The sequence below is a fragment of the Orycteropus afer genome, unplaced genomic scaffold (genome assembly GCF_000298275.1).
Source record: "Orycteropus afer afer isolate SDZICR_OR568_19922 unplaced genomic scaffold, OryAfe1.0 scaffold00082, whole genome shotgun sequence".
Taxonomy (NCBI): Eukaryota; Metazoa; Chordata; class Mammalia; order Tubulidentata; family Orycteropodidae; genus Orycteropus; species Orycteropus afer.
In genome coordinates, this window is record NW_006921669.1 from 4,435,307 (window position 1) to 4,455,138 (window position 19,832).

The 19,832-nt window shown below is 35.8% G+C and overlaps 1 protein-coding gene across 1 annotated transcript in view; it reads left to right on the plus strand.

Annotated features, from left to right (window-relative positions):
• Nucleotides 1–19,022, plus strand: part of SMC3 (structural maintenance of chromosomes 3) — a 50,902-nt gene extending 31,880 nt beyond the window's left edge. The window contains exons 13-28 of the mRNA XM_007941603.1: nt 702–805; nt 2,814–2,913; nt 3,364–3,524; nt 3,901–4,042; nt 6,970–7,120; nt 11,315–11,467; nt 12,757–12,908; nt 13,901–14,059; nt 14,656–14,763; nt 15,253–15,361; nt 16,200–16,447; nt 16,557–16,769; nt 17,093–17,284; nt 17,435–17,612; nt 18,219–18,325; nt 18,951–19,022. Coding sequence (XP_007939794.1) covers nt 702–805; nt 2,814–2,913; nt 3,364–3,524; nt 3,901–4,042; nt 6,970–7,120; nt 11,315–11,467; nt 12,757–12,908; nt 13,901–14,059; nt 14,656–14,763; nt 15,253–15,361; nt 16,200–16,447; nt 16,557–16,769; nt 17,093–17,284; nt 17,435–17,612; nt 18,219–18,325; nt 18,951–19,022 — 2,349 coding nt within the window. The remainder of the gene's footprint in view (nt 1–701; nt 806–2,813; nt 2,914–3,363; nt 3,525–3,900; nt 4,043–6,969; nt 7,121–11,314; nt 11,468–12,756; nt 12,909–13,900; nt 14,060–14,655; nt 14,764–15,252; nt 15,362–16,199; nt 16,448–16,556; nt 16,770–17,092; nt 17,285–17,434; nt 17,613–18,218; nt 18,326–18,950) is intronic.
• The last annotated feature ends 810 nt before the right edge of the window (nt 19,023–19,832 follow it).

A 19,832-nucleotide genomic window follows, 5' to 3' on the forward strand; every position in this document is an offset into this window, starting at 1 on the left:
TCTTGAATGTGTTCTAGTTCATTGTTCTTGGTTGTAAAATAATAGCTAGAATATATATTGTGTTCTGTTGCATGTATATAGGATATTTGAAAATTCTGTACTACATTGTTTTGAAAACTTAGTAATGCATTTCTCCCAAAATTCTGGAATGTGTGTTACATATAAATGGTGAGTTTTAAATCATTAATAAACAGATTTCATTTGAGCCATGTTTTCTAGAAGAGTTGATTTTATGGTCTATGCTCTGCTGATGTGCATTTAAAAAAAAACAAACTCACTGCCATGAAGTCAGTTCCAACTCATAGCGACCCCCATTGGGTTTCCAAGAATAAATTTTTGCAGAACCAGACTGCTGCCCATCTTTCTTCCACAGAGCAGCTGGTGGATTCAAACCATTGACCTTTTGGTTAGCAGTCAAATGCCTTACCACTACATGACCGGAGCTCCTTGTTCTTTAAAAAGAACATTGGAATTGTACTTTCAATTGCTCCATTGAGGTATGTTGACGAATATAAATTGCACATATTTAAAGTATATCATTTGATAAGCTTTGACACCTGTGAAACCATCACAATTACTGAACATGCCCCTCTCCCTCTTCTCTGCCCTCCTCCCCAGGCAACCACTGATCTGCTTTCTGTGACTGGATTAGTTTGCATGAAATTGGATTTTAAATTTGAATTGTTTTTTTATTTCCATAGAAATTGGATCAGGATCTTAATGAAGTCAAAGCTCGAGTAGAAGAACTGGACAGAAAATACTATGAAGTAAAAAACAAGAAAGATGAATTACAAAGTGAAAGAAAGTTAGTATAGACTGAAATATGCCTTAATTTTTTTTTCAGCTGTGCTTTTTTTTTCAATTGTGATTTGAGTGAAAGTTTACAGAGCAAATTGGTTTTCCATTCAACAGTTGTTACATATTATGTTTTGTGACATTCACTACAATCCCCACAACTATAAACAGTGTTCTTCCCACTTCCTGCTCCCACTCCTGTTCATCCTTCTTCCCGTCCCCTTCCACCTTCCTAGCTCTGTCCCTGGGCAGATGTTGTCCTCTTGATTTCATGTGGTTGATTGTTCTCATGAGCACATACTGTCCTGGTATTACTGTTCACCTTATAAAGCCTGTCTGTCGTTTAGCTGAAAGGTGAATCATGAACAGTAAGTTCAGTTCCTAGCTTGAAGGATGTCTAAAGGCCATGGTTTGGGAGTTCCAACATCTTCAGACCAGTAAGCTTGGTCTTTTTCATGATTTTGAGTTTTGTTCCACATTTTTCTCCCACTCTATCCAGGACCTCCTATTGTCATTCCTTTCAGAGGGGTTAGCAGTAGTAGCTGGGTACCATGTAGTTCTGGTCTCAGGGTCATGGAGACTGGGGTTCACATGGTCCATTAGTCTTTTGAACTAATTGTTTCTTGCATCTTTGATTTTTTTCACTCTCCTTTGCTCAAGATGAGGAAAGACCAATAGTCGCTCCTTAGATGGCTGCTCATGAACCATTAAGACCCCAGTCACTACTCACCACAGTAGGATGTAGAACAGTGTCTTTGTGGACTATATTACGCTATTTGACCTTAGTGTCCCCTGAGACTATGGTCCTGAGCCTAGCTACTCATTCCTTCAAATTGTTTGATTATGACTTAAGTTTTCATAACTCTGCCCCCCTGTGTGCCATCCTGGATTCATGGATATATTTGTAGCACATATAAATACCAAACAAAAAACTAAATCCACTGCCATCAAGTTGATTCCAACTCATAGCAATCCCCATAGGGTTTCCAAGGCTTTAAATCTTCACAGAAGCAGACTACCTCATCTTTCTCCCATGGAGGTAGAGTGGCTGGTGAGTTGAAACCACCAACCTTTTGGTTAGCAGCTCAGTGCTTAACCACAGCACCACCAGAGCTCCTTATATATAAATACATAGGTAGAGATACCCTCTGTCAATACATCTTATATATATATATTTGTGGTTGGAGTCCCATTCATCTTCCCACCCCGTTCAGCTTGAGTCTCTGTCTACGTATCCACTTGTAGGTTATTGTTAGTACTGTTCTTGTGGGATTGTGTGTGTAATAGTATTCATCTTTGTTGCCTTTCATTTTTGTGCTCCTCTTTGTGTCTTTTACTGCCTTGATAATTTTGTGCTGACCTCCCTTTTATGGTATATTGCTTTTCCCTTCACCCAAGTTAATACATGTCTACCCTCTAGTTGGTGATTTACCCTCCTTCCCCTCCCATCGTGGTAACCTTCAAAGAATGATTCTTTCTGTGTGTTAACCTTTTCTTAACTTTTTACAGTAGTGATCTCACATAGTAATTGTCCTTTTGTGATTGACTAATTTCACTCAGCATATCTTCCACTAGGTTCATTCATGTGATGGTGTTTCACAGATTCATCATTACTCTTTAACATTGCATAGTATTCTGTTGTGTGTATGTACCACCGTTTGTCCATTTATCCACTGGTTGGCACTTAGGTTATTTCCATCTTTTTGGTATTGTGAACAGTGCCACAGTGGACATGGATATGCATGTAACTGTTTGTCTTGTGGCTCTTATTTCTCTGGGATGTATACCTAGTAGTGGGATTGTTGGATAATAATGCTTCTTTCTGTTTCCAGCTTCTTAAAGAAGCACCATATTGCCTTCCACAGTGATTGTACCGTTTTATAATCCCACCAGCAGTGTTACAGTTTTTATATTATACATTAACCATTCAAGTTTTATTTCCATATTTTAAACTGTAAATTGTTAGTACATCTTTTTAGGCTTTTAAAATGAAAGGCGCTCTCATTTTTATTGATTAGTTACCTGTGGAGAGAGGAGAACGCAGAACAGCAAGCTCTTGCTGCTAAAAGAGAAGACCTTGAAAAGAAGCAGCAGCTGCTTAGAGCGGCAACAGGAAAGGTAGGCGGGCTCTTTCATTACTTCACTTTACAGGGAGTCAGTGAGTCGCTCTTACTACACAAGAATTTCTTGGTTTTCAAACTGTGGGTCATTGGTTCCAGGTAATTAACAGGAGAGCAGAGTACATGCCACTTATCCTATAAATATGAAACAGTAGGGATAGTAAGCAGCCTCACTACCACCCATGTACTATTAATGATAGCACTTTGGATTTTTAGATGAAAAGCCCCTTTTTAATGTTGGTGGCTAGTGTTACAGAACAGAACGTATATTATAAGGTATTACATGTATTTGGCATATTTCAAGGGGTGATGTGTGTTGAAGAGATGTTTAGCTTAATCTGTGGTATATTTGTTTAATGTATAGAATGAATAATAGAACTATTTTTTATTAGTAGGAGTGTCATTGGCTATACTGTTGTAACATTTTTAACTTCTAACAATTTAATAGGCCATTTTAAATGGAATAGATAGCATAAACAAAGTGCTAGACCACTTTCGTCGAAAAGGAATAAACCAGCATGTTCAAAATGGCTATCATGGCATTGTGATGAATAACTTTGAATGTGAGCCAGCTTTTTACACATGTGTGGAAGTTACTGCTGGAAACAGGTAATATTTTTTGCTTGATATTTAGGGTTTTTGAAGAAAGAGGGCATGGGATAACGTAAGAAACAACTTATGTAATATGTCTTCCATTATCATCTTGTATCCTTGGTTCTTTATTTAACCTTCTGGTTAAAGATGTAGGTGCTGAGATTTGTTCCTGATTGTAGAAGGTAAACTTTCCCCTTTTGGAACTTTCTTTATCTATGCCCCGCCCCCCCCCCCCCCCCCCGACACACACACACAAATTTTTTTAATAGCTTTTTGTGTGTGTGTGATGTAAATTGGGTTGCATAGAACAAAATTAATTATTTTATATTTAAATGTTTATGTTATTCTAAAGTCTAGCAATGAAGATGTGTCTTGTTCTGTTTGCATGTAGGTTATTTTATCATATTGTTGATTCAGATGAAGTCAGTACGAAGATTTTAATGGAATTTAATAAAATGAATCTTCCTGGAGAAGTTACTTTTCTGCCTCTCAACAAGTTGGATGTTAGGGATACTGCCTATCCTGAAACCAATGTGAGTCGGTGTGTGTTAAGGTCTAACTCTCTTTCATTAAGTTACCTTTTCTTATTTGGTTGCTTTAGCACATGCTAGTGCCAGGCACTGCACATTGGGAATCAGTGGTCAGTGAGAGAAACATGCCCTTCTTTCCATGGAATGTACTTGATGAGGGAGAAAGAGGTCACAGCTAAGACATAAATCATTGTAAATGTGCAAAGTGTTGAAAAAACATAAGTATAGGATATTATTGGAGTCTGTCCCAAGTGACAAAATTAAGGCTATTGTGGATAGCATTTTTTCAAAAAAAACTTTTGTGGTTTATAAATTAAATTTTAAAAAATCTAGCAAGATAATGGGAGCTCTGGTAGCATAGTGCCTAAGGCACCTGACTGCTAACCAGAAGCCTAGCGGTTCAAACCCACCAGCCACTCCTCGGAAGGAAGATGGGGCAATCTACTTCTGTAGTGATACTGCTTCAGAAACCCAAGGAGGGGTCGCTATGAGTCGGGTCCGACTCCACGGCACACAACAACAGCAGCAGCAGCAAGATAATAGACTCTGAAAGTGTACTGTTGCTTTTGTTACTAGTTAGTACACTTTATTTATTTGTTTCGTAATTTATTTTGCTGTTGAGATTACACATGGCAAAACAAATCAGTTCAATAGTTTTCTTTTTCTACATGAACAATTCAGTGACATTTTCACTGCCCCCTAAGGTTCCAATCTAATCTTTGGAATTGCTTTTGTCTGTTGGATCCTATATATGTAGAATGATCTTAAAAGATCATGATACAAGGCAGGCATTCTTTTCTAGTTTAGCTAAACTATTGTTTGGTTTTAAGAGAACTTTGGGAAATTTTTGGCCTAAGCTTTAAAGAGTATCTGAAGGCAGTAGTTTTAGGGGTTTATCCAGCCTCCATAGCTCTAGAAAGCCTAGAGTCCATGAGAATTTAAAATTCTATTCTGCATTTTCCACTTTTTGATCAGGATTCTTCTATAGAACCTTTGATTAAAATGTTCAGTAATGGTAGCTGGACACCAGTTAGTTCTGATGTCATAGCAAGGAACTCTGGTGGCACTGTGGTTAAAACATTGGGCTGCTAAACAATAAGTCAGCAGTTCAAACCCACCAGCCACTCCATGGGAGAAAGATGAAGCAGTCTGTTTTCAAAAAGATTTATACATAGCCTTGAAAACCCTATGGGGTAGGTCTATTCATCCTATAAGGTCTCTATGACTTCTAATTGACTTGTGTGCATGGGTTTGGGTTTTGGTTTGGTCTCATGGCAGAGAAGGCAGTTACTCATGAAGGCAATTAGCCATGCATTTCATATCCTCTTCTTATTCCTGACTTTCCTTCTTCCTTTACTGCTCCAGGTGAGTTAAGACCAGTTTCTGTGCCTTGGATGGCTGCTTATAAGCTTTTAAGCCCCCAGGCACTATACAGTGAACTAGGGGGTAGAAGCAATAAACATGTTAATAGGCCAATTAACTGGGTCCCATGAAACAATGACCCTAAACCTCCAAACCAAAGAACCAAATCCCATGAAGTGTGTGGTTGTGTATAAGCAGCCTCAGTAGCTACTCTCAGTTATTGTAAATGTATCTATCACATAACTTTTGCCAGTTCAACTTTGTGCAGGTATACAGCTTATTGACCACATTTTCAGTAATCAGCTATACAACCCTACCCTTAATCAATGTGATTTTTCCATCACCATAAACCAAAATTGTGGCACACTTTAAATTGGTTCAAGATGCTCACTTTAGACACTTCTTGAAAAAAACATATTGCTTTGAGTATTTGGCTTCAGAATGTTGATGGCAGTAGCAATTATTTTATCATCATCTAAAGTTAAAACCCACCAGCCACTCCTCGGAAGGAAGGTTGGGCATTCCTACTTCCGTAGTGATAACTGCCTCGGAAACCCAAGGAGGGGTCGCTAGGAGTTGGGGCCGACTCGATGGCAAATAACAACAACAACAACAACAAAGTTAAAACCCTTTATGAGAATGTGCAGCAGTGTAAGTAGAACAGTGAGAATCTTGTAAGCTGCTGAAGGATACAGCTTTCCAATCTATAAATAATCTTTGAAGTTTTGGGGAGGGAAAGAATGAGTCACAAACATGCAAATGAAGTTAAGACAGAAAAGAATGCATATGGTGTGGTTCCATTTAAACTAACTTCATAAACAAAACTAAATTATAGGTGATGAAATTAGAAAGAAATGGAAGGAAGTGATTATTGCAAAAGCCATATAGTAGTGGTTACCTCTAGTAAGTTACCATTGTAGGTTGCCACTATGTAAGCACCATGTGATTGGGAAGGGGCTCTGGGGTGATGGCAGTGTTCTGTTGTTGTCCTGCATAGTGGTTATATGGGTGTCTTCTTTATTAATTAAGCTTACCATATGCTTACTGCATTTTTCTGTATATAGGATATAGGCCATAATTTTTCAAAGTTACAGATTCTAACAGTTTAGGAGAAAAAGGAAAATGATCATTTAATTTATAAAATTAAAACATTTTGAGGAAGGACTATTAGACTATGAGACAGACACTATTCTAAGTATTTCATATGTATTAATTCCCTTAGTCTTCACAGCACTACAGTGAGGGTACTGTTATTATCCCAGTTTTGTAGACAAAGTAACTGATATCTAGGGAATGTAAGCAGCTTGTCTAGAGTACACATCTGATTAGTGGGAGAACTAGGATTTGTAAGTGGGCAGCCTGACTTCAGAGCCATCGAACTCTTTATCACTGTGCTATACTGTTGAAAACCTTGCTAACTTCTTCACTATAAAAACTAATAATTTTGAAATATAATATGAAGGCATTTTTGTTTATTTGTATTTCATAAAGATGGCATGTATAGAAATATTCCTGATAACATTAAAAAAAACATTTTTTTTTTTTAATCTCTTTGCTTGCTGATTTAGGATGCTATTCCTATGATCAGTAAACTGAGGTACAATCCCAGATTTGACAAAGCTTTCAAACATGTGTTTGGAAAAACACTTATTTGTCGTAGCATGGAAGTTTCAACCCAGCTAGCCCGTGCTTTCACAATGGACTGCATTACTTTGGAAGGTTGGTAGTAGTAATTCTTAGCTTTGAACAAATAAATTCTGATAAATCATTTTACACATGTAATATGCTCTGGTAGCATAATGCCTAAGGCATGTGACTGCTAACCAGAAGGCTGGCAGTTCAAACCCACCAGCCACTCCTTGGAAGGAAGGTTGGGCAATCTACTTCCTCAGTGATACTGCCTTGGCAACCCAAGGAGGGGTTGCTGTGAGTCGGGTCTGACTGGACGGCACATAACAACAACAATATGTCTGATGAGTGAAACTTAAAGTAATTCAGAGTCATGTTTTGAGAGTACTTAAGAACTCAGCGTGCTTTGTGAGAAACAGAATAGTTTTGTAAATATCTGAATTCCTGAAAACAAGAGTGAGTTTACTTTTTGCTCCTAAAAATATAAACAGTAATTGTTTATCAGATATAAAAGTCAGTATTAAGATTTTTCAGTTATTTCTTTCCCAAATAGCTACTTTGTTCAAGTCAGTACAAACAGAGTACACATTGTATTTAGTTGATATGTCCTTAAGTCTAATCATTTGGTCTATAACCAGGATTCTTAACCCTTTTGGCACCATGCGCTTCTTTGGCTGTTTGAAATCTGTGGGCCCATTTTCAAAATCATGTTTTTAAATGCATAAAATAAAATAATTTAGATCCCAAAGGAAACCACCAAATGATTATCACACCATTTTAGAAAATACACAGTAATATGTTTCTTCTTTAATGTGTTCAGAAACAAGATTTGGCTGTGGGTCAAATGACTGCCATAATTTTGAAGTAGTGATGCATGTAAATAATAATTTGGTATCTGTGGTAAGTGTAATCTGATAGAAAATAGCTGTGATTTCTCTTTGTAACAAAGTCATGGTGTTACTGTAATTCCTGTCTCATTTATTACAGAAGGAAATGCTAAATTTCATTAAAAATTAATGAAAATAAAAATGTAAATTCCCACTGAAGTCACATCTCACAAAGTTTATTTCTGGAACCTAAGTTAAGAATACCTGTTCTGTAGACTGTCCTGCCCTTGACTTTTGTTTTTTCATTATCTGTACAATGTTATTTATTTATTGACAAAAGAAGATAAGCCCACCATTCACCCAGCTTTATATCTGTACATTTTTGTTGATGATGAAGTGTTTACGAATAAGTTGGGAACCAATGCTTCACTCTAAAATTTAAGCATGTCTCTCCTAAGAGTAAGACTTTCTATGTAACTATAATACACATTTGTTACACTTAAGAAATTTTTTTTGAGGGAAAATAGATTTTTAAGTTTTTATGAAGTATGTGTATTGTTGTCTCCAGTCTTTTTTCTTCTGAACCAATTCTAATAATAACAGAAATATTATTATATCCAACACTCCACAGAATCAACTTTTGCTTTCAGTTCTTCATGTTGCTAAATCCAGTGGCCAAATATCAGTCCTGATTTTATTGGCTTATTAGCATCTCAGAGTTGATCACTTCTTTAAGTGCATGTTTTTTCTGCTTTCCTGTGTCCTGTTCCCTTAGTTCTCCTCCTTCGTCATGGATCTCTCTTCTGTTGCCTCCGTTGCTAGTTGCTCTTCTCACCAGTTGTAGTGTTAGCAGGTCCCCAGTGCTCATTTTGCAAACATCTTTTGTCCGTTGTCATTCACTACCAGGTGATAGCACTTAATGCACGATATTACAAAACAAAGATCAAACCCCTTGCCCTTAAGTTGATTTTGACTCATGGTAACCCCATGTGTTCCAGTGTAGAACTACTTCATAGGGTTTTCTTTTAATCTTTTTTTTTTTTTTTTGGTGAAAGTTTACACAGCAAATTGTGTTCCCATTTGATAATTTCTGTACAATTTGTTCAATGACATTAGTTATATTTTTTTAACAACGTTATCAACATTGTCTTTAATTGCCTTCTGATTCTATTTCTAGAGTTCTAGCTTCTCTGCCTCCTTACCTGCTCATCTTTCCTTCAGAGTAATGGTTGACCTTTTGGTCTCATGTAGGTGGTGTTTTAATGGAGCACAGTACACATGGGTAATATCCTTTATTTTCTGGGCCACCTGTTATTTTGCTAAAATGTGACCTCAGGATAGTTTTTACTTCAGTTTAAAGAGTATCTCAGAGTGATAGTCTCAGGCAGTCTTCTAGTCTCAACTGGTCTAGTAAGTCTGAACTTTTTAAGAATTTGAGTTCTGTTCCATGTTTCTCTCCCAGTCTGTCAGCACCCTGTTCAGAGAGATCAGTAGTGGTAGCTATGCACCATCTAGTTCTTGTGTAGGCTATTAATCCTATGTTGTTGTTGTTGTTATGTGCCGTCATGTTGGACCCTATTCATTGCGACCCCTCCTTGGGTTGCCGAGGCAGGATCACTACCGAAGTAGATTGCCCAACCTAGTTTATTCTCTGAGCCTTTGGTTTCCTTCTTTCTCTTTTGCTCCTGATGAATAGAGAGCAATAGTTCTATCTTAGATGGCTGCTCACAAGCTTGTAAGACCCTAGATGCTACACATCTCACTAGGTTGCAGAACATGAACTTGGTGAACTATATTATGCCGATTGAAGGTGTTTACCTGTGTTTTATTGACTATATGAAGGCATTCGACTGTGTGGATCATAACAATTACAGTTAATATTGCAAAGAATGGGAATTCTAGAATACTTGATTGTACTCATGAGGAGCCTATATGTAGACCAAGAGGCTGCCATTCGAGCAGAACGAAGGGGTGCTGCATAGTTTAAAATCAGGAAGGGTGTACATCAGGGTTGTATTCTTTCACCTTTCTTATTCAATCTATATGCTGAGCAAATGATCTGAGAAGCTGGACTATATGAAGAAGAACATGGCATCAGGATTGGAAGAAGACTCATTAAGAAACAACCTGTGATATGCAGATGACACAACTTTGCTTGCTGAAGGTGAAAATGACTTGAAGCACTTACTGATGAAGATCAAAGAGTACAGTCTTCAGTACACATTACACCTCAGTATAAAATGAAAATCTCACAACTGAACCAATAAGCAGCCTCATGATAAATGGAGGAAAAATTGAAGTTGTCAGGGATTTCATTTTACGTGGATCCACAATCAGCACTCAGGAAAGCAGCAGTCAAGAAATCAGATGTCGTATTGCACTTCTGCAAGGAACCTCTTTAAAGTGTTAAAAGAGCAAGGTTGTCACTTTGGAGACTTAAGGTGCGCCTGACCCAAGCCATGGTATTTTCAGTTGCTTCATATGCGTGTGGAAGTTGGAAATAAATAAGGAAGACTGAAGAAGAGTTGATGCCTTTGAGTTGTGGTATTGATGAAGAATACTGAAAATACCATGGTCTGCCAGAAGAACAAATAAATCTGTCCTGGAAGAAGTGTGGCTAGAATGCTCCTTGGAAGCGAGAATGGCCAGACTTTGTCTTACCTATTTTGGTCAGGTTGTCAGAAGGGACCATTCCCTGGAGAAGGATGTCATGCTTGGTAAAGTGGAGGGTCAGCATAAAAAGAGGAAGACCCTCAACTAGAAGGACTGACACACCAACTACAGTGATGGGCTCAAGGATTGTGAGGATGGGGCTGGACCAGGTAGTGCTACATTCTGTTGTACACAGGATCGCTGTGAGTCTGAGTTGACTTGATGGCATCTAACAACAGCAAAGTCCTAAGCCTTCAAACCCAGAAAGCCAATCTCATAAGGTGTTTGGTTATGTCCGAGAAATACCTAAGAAATTTAACATTAACTCAGTATCATATGAGAAGTATCCAGATTCAAATTCTCAGTTGTCCCAAAATGTTTTTCTATCCAGTATCCAGTAAATTAAGGATGCATGCATTGTGTCTTCTCTTTAGAGTCGTTTAATGTAGGACATTTCCCCCGTTCCTCCCTTTTGGCTTTCCATGCTACTGACTTTCTTGTAGAATGTCTCATTTTCTGGATTTGTCTTTATAATGATGAGATTCAGGTTTGACATTCTTGACAGGAGTATTACATGAGTGATGTGTACTTATTTTGCATCATAGAATATCAGTTTGTCCCCCTGTTGGTGTTGCTAAGTTTGATCACTAGCAGATCTCTCAGTTGTAAAGATGCATTTATCTTTATAATTAGTAAGTATTTATTAAATATTTATAGCATTTGATTAATTAAATGACTATAAGTCAATTTATTATTGAATAAAGAAGTTATTCTACAGAATTACTACCTTACTTTTTTTTAATAGGTGACCAAGTTAGTCATCGGGGTGCTCTAACTGGAGGTTATTATGACACAAGGAAATCTAGACTTGAATTACAAAAAGATGTCAGAAAAGCAGAAGAAGAACTAGGTGAGCTTGAAGCAAAGCTCAATGAAAACCTACGCAGAAATATTGAAAATATCTTTTTTGTCTTGTGCTTAATGATAGTTACTATGGAGAAAGAAGTGTTTTGGTCATAATATATAATCGTTTGTGTGTTAGATGTGTTTTCTTACATCCAGTGGGGAAATTTTTCATTAGCTGTTTTATTTAAGCACTGCTTGTCTATTTAACTTCTGAAGACTAGGAAAAAATGAAAACTTTAAATATTGATCCTCTGCTTATCTTTTTGTTAAGTAGCTAATACCAATGAGTCTACTTTTTGGGGGAAAGAACCTGAGGAACAAAGAGCTTTTGTTTAAATAGGTTTTATCTAATATTTACCATATTAGGTATTAAAACTGAGAAACTTAAAAATATTTATTAATTAGTTGAAAAGTAACAGCAGTACACCATTGCATGTTAACATGCATATTTTTTAACGAGAAATATTTTCTAAAACAAATGTTTATTAAGAAGAATGACATTGTTTTACGTTTTTGCAAATTTGGAGTGTCTAGCTTAAAAGACAGCTGGTTCTGAGTCATCTATTTTTTATGACATGTTTTTTTTTTGTTGAGAATATGCACAGCAAAACACATGCCAATTTGACAGTTTCTACAGGTACCATTTAGTGGCAGTGATACAACGTGTTTTACTGTGCGTTTATAGCTTCTACACTATCAGTGCAAGCTTCAGCACAGAAAAGGGCAATGAAACATCTTGCTTTTGATCTTGTAGGAATCTCCATATTACACTTTTGAACTACTCACATTTGGCAAGATGTAAACACAAGGAAAATATTGGGAAATAACTAAGGAAAAAGAGGATGTTGGTAACAACTACCTTCCCGTATTTGATAATCCAGCTAGATTTAATTCTTCCATATTGGGCAAGGCCTACTCTATATATGAAACTCTGTAACATAGCATAACATAACCTAACTCTGTAACATAAGCATACTAGACTATGTAATTGATATTTGTTGGATGAAAAGATAAAAGAATATATGTAGTATTGTTAGATTGGATTTGGTTTCCTTTAACATTTTTCAAGAGTTTTTTTTAATATAAGTTAGTAGTAAAATAGTATCCATGTTATTTGGGAGGTGAAATGATAGAGTGGAATATTTTAAGCTGCTTTTATGATTGAATTCATTTAGTGTGATATTTAATTCAGCATAATTATTGTCCACAAATTTGAGGAAATAACTGTTACTTAGAGGTAAATAGAAGGGATAAACAATGTTATGTTTATAAGAACTGAAGAGAATTAGGGGTGTATGGTATATTTACAACCTGGAGAAAATTTTCCTTAGCCTTGTATATGGATTAATAATGAAATTGATCAGTTGATGAACCAAATGCAACAGATAGAGACCCAGCAAAGGAAATTTAAAGCATCCCGAGATAGCATACTATCAGAAATGAAGATGCTGAAAGAGAAGAGGCAGCAGTCGGAGAAAACCTTTATGCCTAAGGTACATAAGTATATGGTTTTTGTTGTAGAGTTGTTTTAATAGTACAGATTAAGAATGGATCGTTGGTTATATGGGTTATTCTTGAGTTTCATATGTTCCATTTTTGTTTCAGACCCATACTTTTGGATATACCTTCATCTGTCTATATGACACTTAGATCTGTCGGCACTTAGAGTCTTTTATAGGCCACATTCAAATTTCATTGGACAAATAAGCATTTGAGCTATGGCATATATTGGATGACAGTTGATACTAATTTTTGTCAATAATTTTTGTTTGTAAAACACTGTGGAATTACTTGAATACTTTATTATGTTTTGTCCATATTGTATTACCATGAGTAAAAGACAAACTCAGTTATTGTTTTGCAAGTGATAATAAATATTGGTCTAATGAACTTGAAGAAGTTTTGACAATGTATTGAATTTAAAAAGTTGCCATCGAGTCAACTCTGACTTGTAGCGATCTTATACGACAGAGTAGAACTTGCCCGTAGGGTTTCCAAGGCTGTAAATCTTTATGGAAGGAGACTGCCACATCTTTATCCTATGGAACTGCTGGTGGGTTTGAACCACTGACCTTTCAGTTAGTAGTCAAGTGCTTAACCACTGTACCACAGGGCTCCTGTAGTGTGTAAATAATACTGAAACAGCAAAGAGGGGAGAAAAAAAAAGAATTGCCCACAACTTTATTACCTTAACACATCTCACAGTTTTTTCCTTTTGTTTTTATGAATATACATGAAGACTTTTATTTATATCATTTAATCATGGCATAGGATCTCTTCCACATACCTCCATAGCATTGCATCATAAACATTTTTCTTGTTGCTGCATAATCCTAATTATCAATTTTAATGGATATCTAATATTTAAGTTGTTAGATTATTTATCTCACTTGAATATTGAATATAGACTGTTTCCAATTTTTTACTGTTATAATTAGTTCAGTAACTAGTACCTTTTTTAATAAATGTATAATCTGTCATATAGCAACGTAGTTTGCAGAGTTTGGAAGCAAGTTTGCATGCTATGGAATCCACTAGAGAATCATTAAAAGCAGAATTGGGAACAGACTTGCTTTCTCAACTTAGTCTGGAAGATCAGAAGAGAGTAGATGCACTGAATGATGAAATTCGTCAGCTTCAGCAGGCAAGTACAGCTGACAGGGAAAACTTCCATTGATACTGGCTATCATGAAAAGTTCCTTACTACATAAAGGAATGGAATATTAAGAACACATAACATGAGACTTGGACTTCTAGTATCCATAAGATTAAGATTTCATACGTTTTTCTAAACTGTTGATACATAGAATGTTTGTTTTCTCCCATTTTATTTAATGCACATTTATTAGTAAGCCTGAACTGTTGGCTTTGCCATATTTATTAATTTGTATACCTTTACATATTTAATAATACGGTTTTGATTAAACATTCCAGTAACACTTACTTTGGGATGTAGAGATAAAAACAACCAACACTGAGTCCGAAAAAAACAAGAAGCAAGGAAAGAATAATACTTTGGGGAGCATGCCTTATGAAAAGGAAGGACAAAAACTTAGAAAGTATTTAGAATAGATAAAAGAGAGTGAATACATGAAAGAGAAAATGAAGAAAGTATTGGGCTTTTGAGAGAAGTGTAAGATCCCATTTCAGCACATATGAGCACCAGTAATGTGGGGACATTTATGTATGAGAAGTGTGTGTGCTTATGTGGACAACTAATTTTTTTCATCTTAATTCTAGGAAAACAGGCAGTTGCTGAATGAAAGAATTAAATTAGAGGGTATTATTACTCGAGTAGAGACATATCTCAACGAGAATCTGAGAAAACGCTTAGACCAAGTAGAACAGGTATGTTGTTTATTGAGGATTCCTTGAAGACCTTACTTCCTGAAAGTGGTTATGTGAAAGTCTCTGTCCCAGAGCATGGGTTTGGGAATGAGAGGATAGCAGTCTGACCAACTGCCCTGGGGTTGAGTTCTAGCCTGTGATCTTACATAATTCACTTAATATTTCTGAGCCTCAGTTTCCTCCTATGTAAAGTAACTACAATAGTGTACATATTCTGTATGTTACTGTACTGCTCGGGAGCTATGGATATTTATCAGAGTAGTCACATGTTGAGAAATGTTCTAGTAATTACATCATTACTCCCCACCCCCACCCCCGGGTGCTGTTAGTATTTGCAGTTACATGAAGTATATTGGCTTTCTTGAATGTTTATCCAAACATAACAACAACTATAGAAACTATTGGACTATAGAAACTATCTTAACATTTGGAAAGTAACAAAATTTACATTTTATAGTTTAATACTCTTAAATTCTTTTTGTGTTAAAGGAACTTAATGAACTGAGAGAAACAGAAGGGGGTACTGTTCTCACTGCCACAACATCGGAACTTGAAGCCATCAATAAAAGAGTTAAAGATACTATGGCACGTTCAGAAGGTGAATTTCTTTCAGTGAATTTTTTTTTTTTTGGAATTTAATTAAATTTAAGTTACTCGTTTTATAAAATTGTTTAGAACAAAATGAATTATCCAGATAGGCAAAAGCATGTACTAATGATCTTGTGTGTTTTCCATCATCATGAACAATTATGGTGATTGGAGTTTGGTGTGTTGGTTATAAATAAACCTTTGTTTGGTTGAAATGTTTGCCCTAATTCATTAGAGATTATAAATTATTCACGTAGTATACTCTGAATTCAGACAAAAGTGTGAAATAGCTAAATCAAGAGTAATTACCTAGTTGCTGAGAAGAAAATAAATTTTTAGTTTCTTATAAACAAAAGAAACATTAAATAAAACTATATACTTGATTTTTTTTAATGTATACTCCTAATTTTGTCCTGAATTTTCACAGAAAATTTAAACACTGAAAAAACCTAAAATTTGTTTCTTTTGATAGATTTAATCAATAAAATAAAATCTTTTAAATGAAATGTTTGCTCAAATAACACTTAAAAATACGTATTATGCAGGCATGTGAGTTAAACATTTACCTCAAGTAGACACACGCCCTGGAGAGAACAATCATGGGAGAAGGAAGGGCTGCTTATACACAGGGAGACAGCTCAGGGGGCAGGAGAGTATGGAGGGATGGACACTGGGAAGAGGTAACTATGGGGAGGAAGTGGGAGGGGAGCTGTTGCATTGTTGTCAATGACATGAGACAAAGTATATGTGAACTGCTGTATGGAAAGTGAATTTGCTCTGTAAATCTTCACCCAAATCACAATAAAAAAAAATACGTATTTTGACTTTTTTTTTCCTTCCCATCTTAGATCTGGACAATTCCATTGATAAAACAGAAGCTGGAATTAAGGAACTTCAGAAGAGTATGGAACGCTGGAAAAATATGGAAAAAGAACACATGGATGCTATAAATCATGATACTAAAGAACTGGAAAAGATGACAAATAGACAAGGCATGCTACTGAAGAAGAAAGAAGAGTGTATGAAGAAAATTCGAGAACTTGGATCACTTCCCCAGGAAGCATTTGAAAAATACCAGACACTGAGCCTCAAACAGGTATATCTTGTTGGTTTTAAATTTGAAACCTTGTTGCAAATTTCCCTGTGTGTTTCAAAACTTCATTAGAATTTAGCTTATTTATTGATACAGTTTTTTCTCTTTATAGTTGTTTCGAAAACTTGAACAGTGCAACACAGAATTGAAGAAGTATAGCCATGTTAACAAAAAAGCTTTGGACCAGTTTGTAAATTTCTCTGAGCAGAAGGAAAAGCTAATAAAGCGGCAGGAAGAGTTAGATAGGGGTTACAAATCCATCATGGAGCTGATGAATGTGCTTGAACTCCGGAAATACGAGGCTATTCAGTTAACTTTCAAGCAGGTACGTTTCTCTCGCCAGTTATCACACATACCAGACAGAAGTTTCCAGTATTACTCAACTTGTAAAGGTTTTAAAGCTTTCTTCCCACTTGCAGGTGGACCTAATAAATGTGAACAAATCCACTATGTAAATTACTAACATAAAATTCTTGGATGTTTTACATAGCTCTTGTAAGGATCCAATCTGTAGTTATGCTGTCCTTGTTTATTACTTAAGATTAAAAAATACTTCCGATTGCTTTTCAGTATTTGTCTTTGTCTTAAGCAGTAATAGGTATAAGCCAAATTTATATTCGAGTTGACATCTTTTTTCTTTTCCTTAAGGTATCTAAGAACTTCAGTGAAGTATTCCAGAAGTTGGTACCTGGTGGCAAAGCTACTTTGGTGATGAAGAAAGGAGATGTGGAGGGCAGTCAGTCTCAGGATGAAGGAGAAGGGAGTGGTGAAAGTGAGCGAGGTTCTGGGTCACAAAGCAGTGTCCCGTCAGTTGACCAGTTCACTGGAGTGGGAATTAGGGTAAAATCCTTCACATTCAGTTTTTCTTTGAGCATTACCATAGAAGAGAAGCGTCTGCAGACTGTTTTGCACATTGACAGATTATATGCAGTGTGATCTTAAGAGGTGATGGTGATTCTTTAGGATATTAACTCATAAATATTTTCTCAGGTGTCATTTACAGGAAAACAAGGTGAAATGAGAGAAATGCAACAGCTTTCAGGTGGGCAGAAATCGCTGGTCGCTCTTGCTCTGATTTTTGCAATTCAGAAATGCGACCCAGCTCCTTTTTACCTGTTTGATGAGATTGACCAGGCTCTGGACGCTCAGCACAGAAAGGCTGTGTCAGGTACAGTTTCAGTTTTGTACTCGATAGTAGAAATTTACTTATAGATGATAGCTAGCTCACTACTTTGTAGTGATTTCGCATTGCTTCAGATATTTGAGGGGAGTCTTTTTAAAACGGCTTTTTGAAAATTTGCAGAGTTAAGTTCTGTGAATCAAGTGAAAATTATACTCTGAGTAAATTTCCATACAAGTCTCTCATTTTAAAACTTGTTTTCAGTGCTTGAACAACTGTCATAACCAGTATTGATTGTGTTGAAAGAATCTAATGTTATTTTTCAGTGAGTTGAGAAGATCTTTGGGGGAGTAGAGAAAGCAGAAGGAAGGTTGTTTATTGTATTTTGTGTAAGAAAATTTATTTTGCACTGGCATTTCTTATGCTGTGCCAGAAGTTGCTTCTTTATATTGAATGAAAACTTAGGAAGAACCTGAGGCTAAAAGATGTATCTCTAATTTAGAAGTCAAATTGGTCGTTTTTTGCAGATGAGTGTATTGAAAAATAAAATACAAACTGTTTGGCATTTTTGAATTTTAGTTAAGAGTAAAGACATTGCCTTTTTAAGTTTTCAGATCTACTGGAAAAAGGTGTATTACATTTTTCTTTTTACAGATATGATCATGGAGCTTGCAGTACATGCTCAGTTTATTACAACTACGTTTAGGCCTGAGCTGCTTGAGTCCGCCGACAAATTCTATGGTGTGAAGTTCAGAAACAAGGTAATATTTTTTACATGAAGTTTAAGTTCTGTGCAGTGTATTTAATCTGTTTTATTGAATTCTCGTTTTATGTTACCTTTCTTGAAAGGAAACTTAGTGAAAGTCATTGCTTCTATGATGAGGATAACTACATAAAGAAAAACTTTCCCTGTAGGTGCCTGTGAAGTTTAGCAGTTTTTATGGCATTCATTTCACTGATTTTGTTTATTTTTATACAGTTGTTCACAGTTGTATGCACTAATTTAGATTTGGCAGCACCAAACAGCTCTTCCTAGTCTCTTTGAGGTTCTTTGAAGAAACACCAGAGTAATTTGAGGTTTATAAAAACTGAGCAAAAGAGGTGGTTCAGGTATTTGGGCATTAGTACTTATCGAAATGTCTTTAGAGCATTGAAATGCAGAATATTTTAAAACCCACACATTTTCCTACTGTAACATTGAACCAACACCATTGTTAATAAGGTCTTACCAGTCAGTGCTTTAGAATGATTGGCTTAACACACAAAGTTTATTAAAAAAAAGAGCCGTGTATTTTAAATATTACACTGTATAATTCAGACATTGTTGCGTGTCTTTATTTAATATAAGATTTAACAGATTTTGCCTTCATATTCCTGCTCTTCCAGGTTAGTCATATTGATGTGATCACAGCAGAGATGGCCAAGGACTTTGTAGAAGATGATACCACTCATGGTTGATTAGAAGATGCTGCCTGCTGGCTTGGAAGATGTGTATAGTCATGTGATTCTCACACCCAGGAACTGTACATTTAAACCTAAATATTTGATCGTTACTAATAGTTTTCAGACTTAGAACATAAATATTCCTTTTATATTTCTGTCTCTGTATTTTATAAGATACTGTAATGTTACATTTCTACTTACAGTTTAAGAATTTTATTTCCAACACAATTTTTTTGTAAAGTGTCCTGCTCCTATTTTAAATCTTTTGAAATATGCTAAATATTCTTTCCTAATTATTTTATCTGCCTCTTTTTTTATAGCTTCAATTAAATAATTGGTTTTATGACCAATTTAGTGTTTTATGTGACTTTTCATTTATAGTTGTACTAATTAATAATTTACTTTTTAGTTTGCCTAAGAAAGGATTTGCCTTCACCTAAAGGAAGATTAAAAAAGAAATTTTAGTTTTATATTCTGTTACATCAAGTGGTTTCCAGTCCTGGCTAAACATTTGAATCCCCTGGGAGGAAGTTTTTAAAAATGTAACATTGCTGGAGTCTTTTACCTAGATGAGTTGAATCAAAATCTTTAGGGGTGGGGATCCAGTCATTGGTGTTCTCCCGAGTGATTCTGATGTTTAATGAGGATTGAGGACCCTTGCTTTAACTTGGTATAACAGTCCTTTAAAAATTATTTTTATTTTGGATGGCAATGTATTTAATAGAAATTGTGTATTTGGAAGGTGAACTGTAACTGGGAACACTAAAGCTAGAAACTTGAGCCCTGAAACATCTTTGTTCTTCTGGATATATAAAGTTTTAGAAA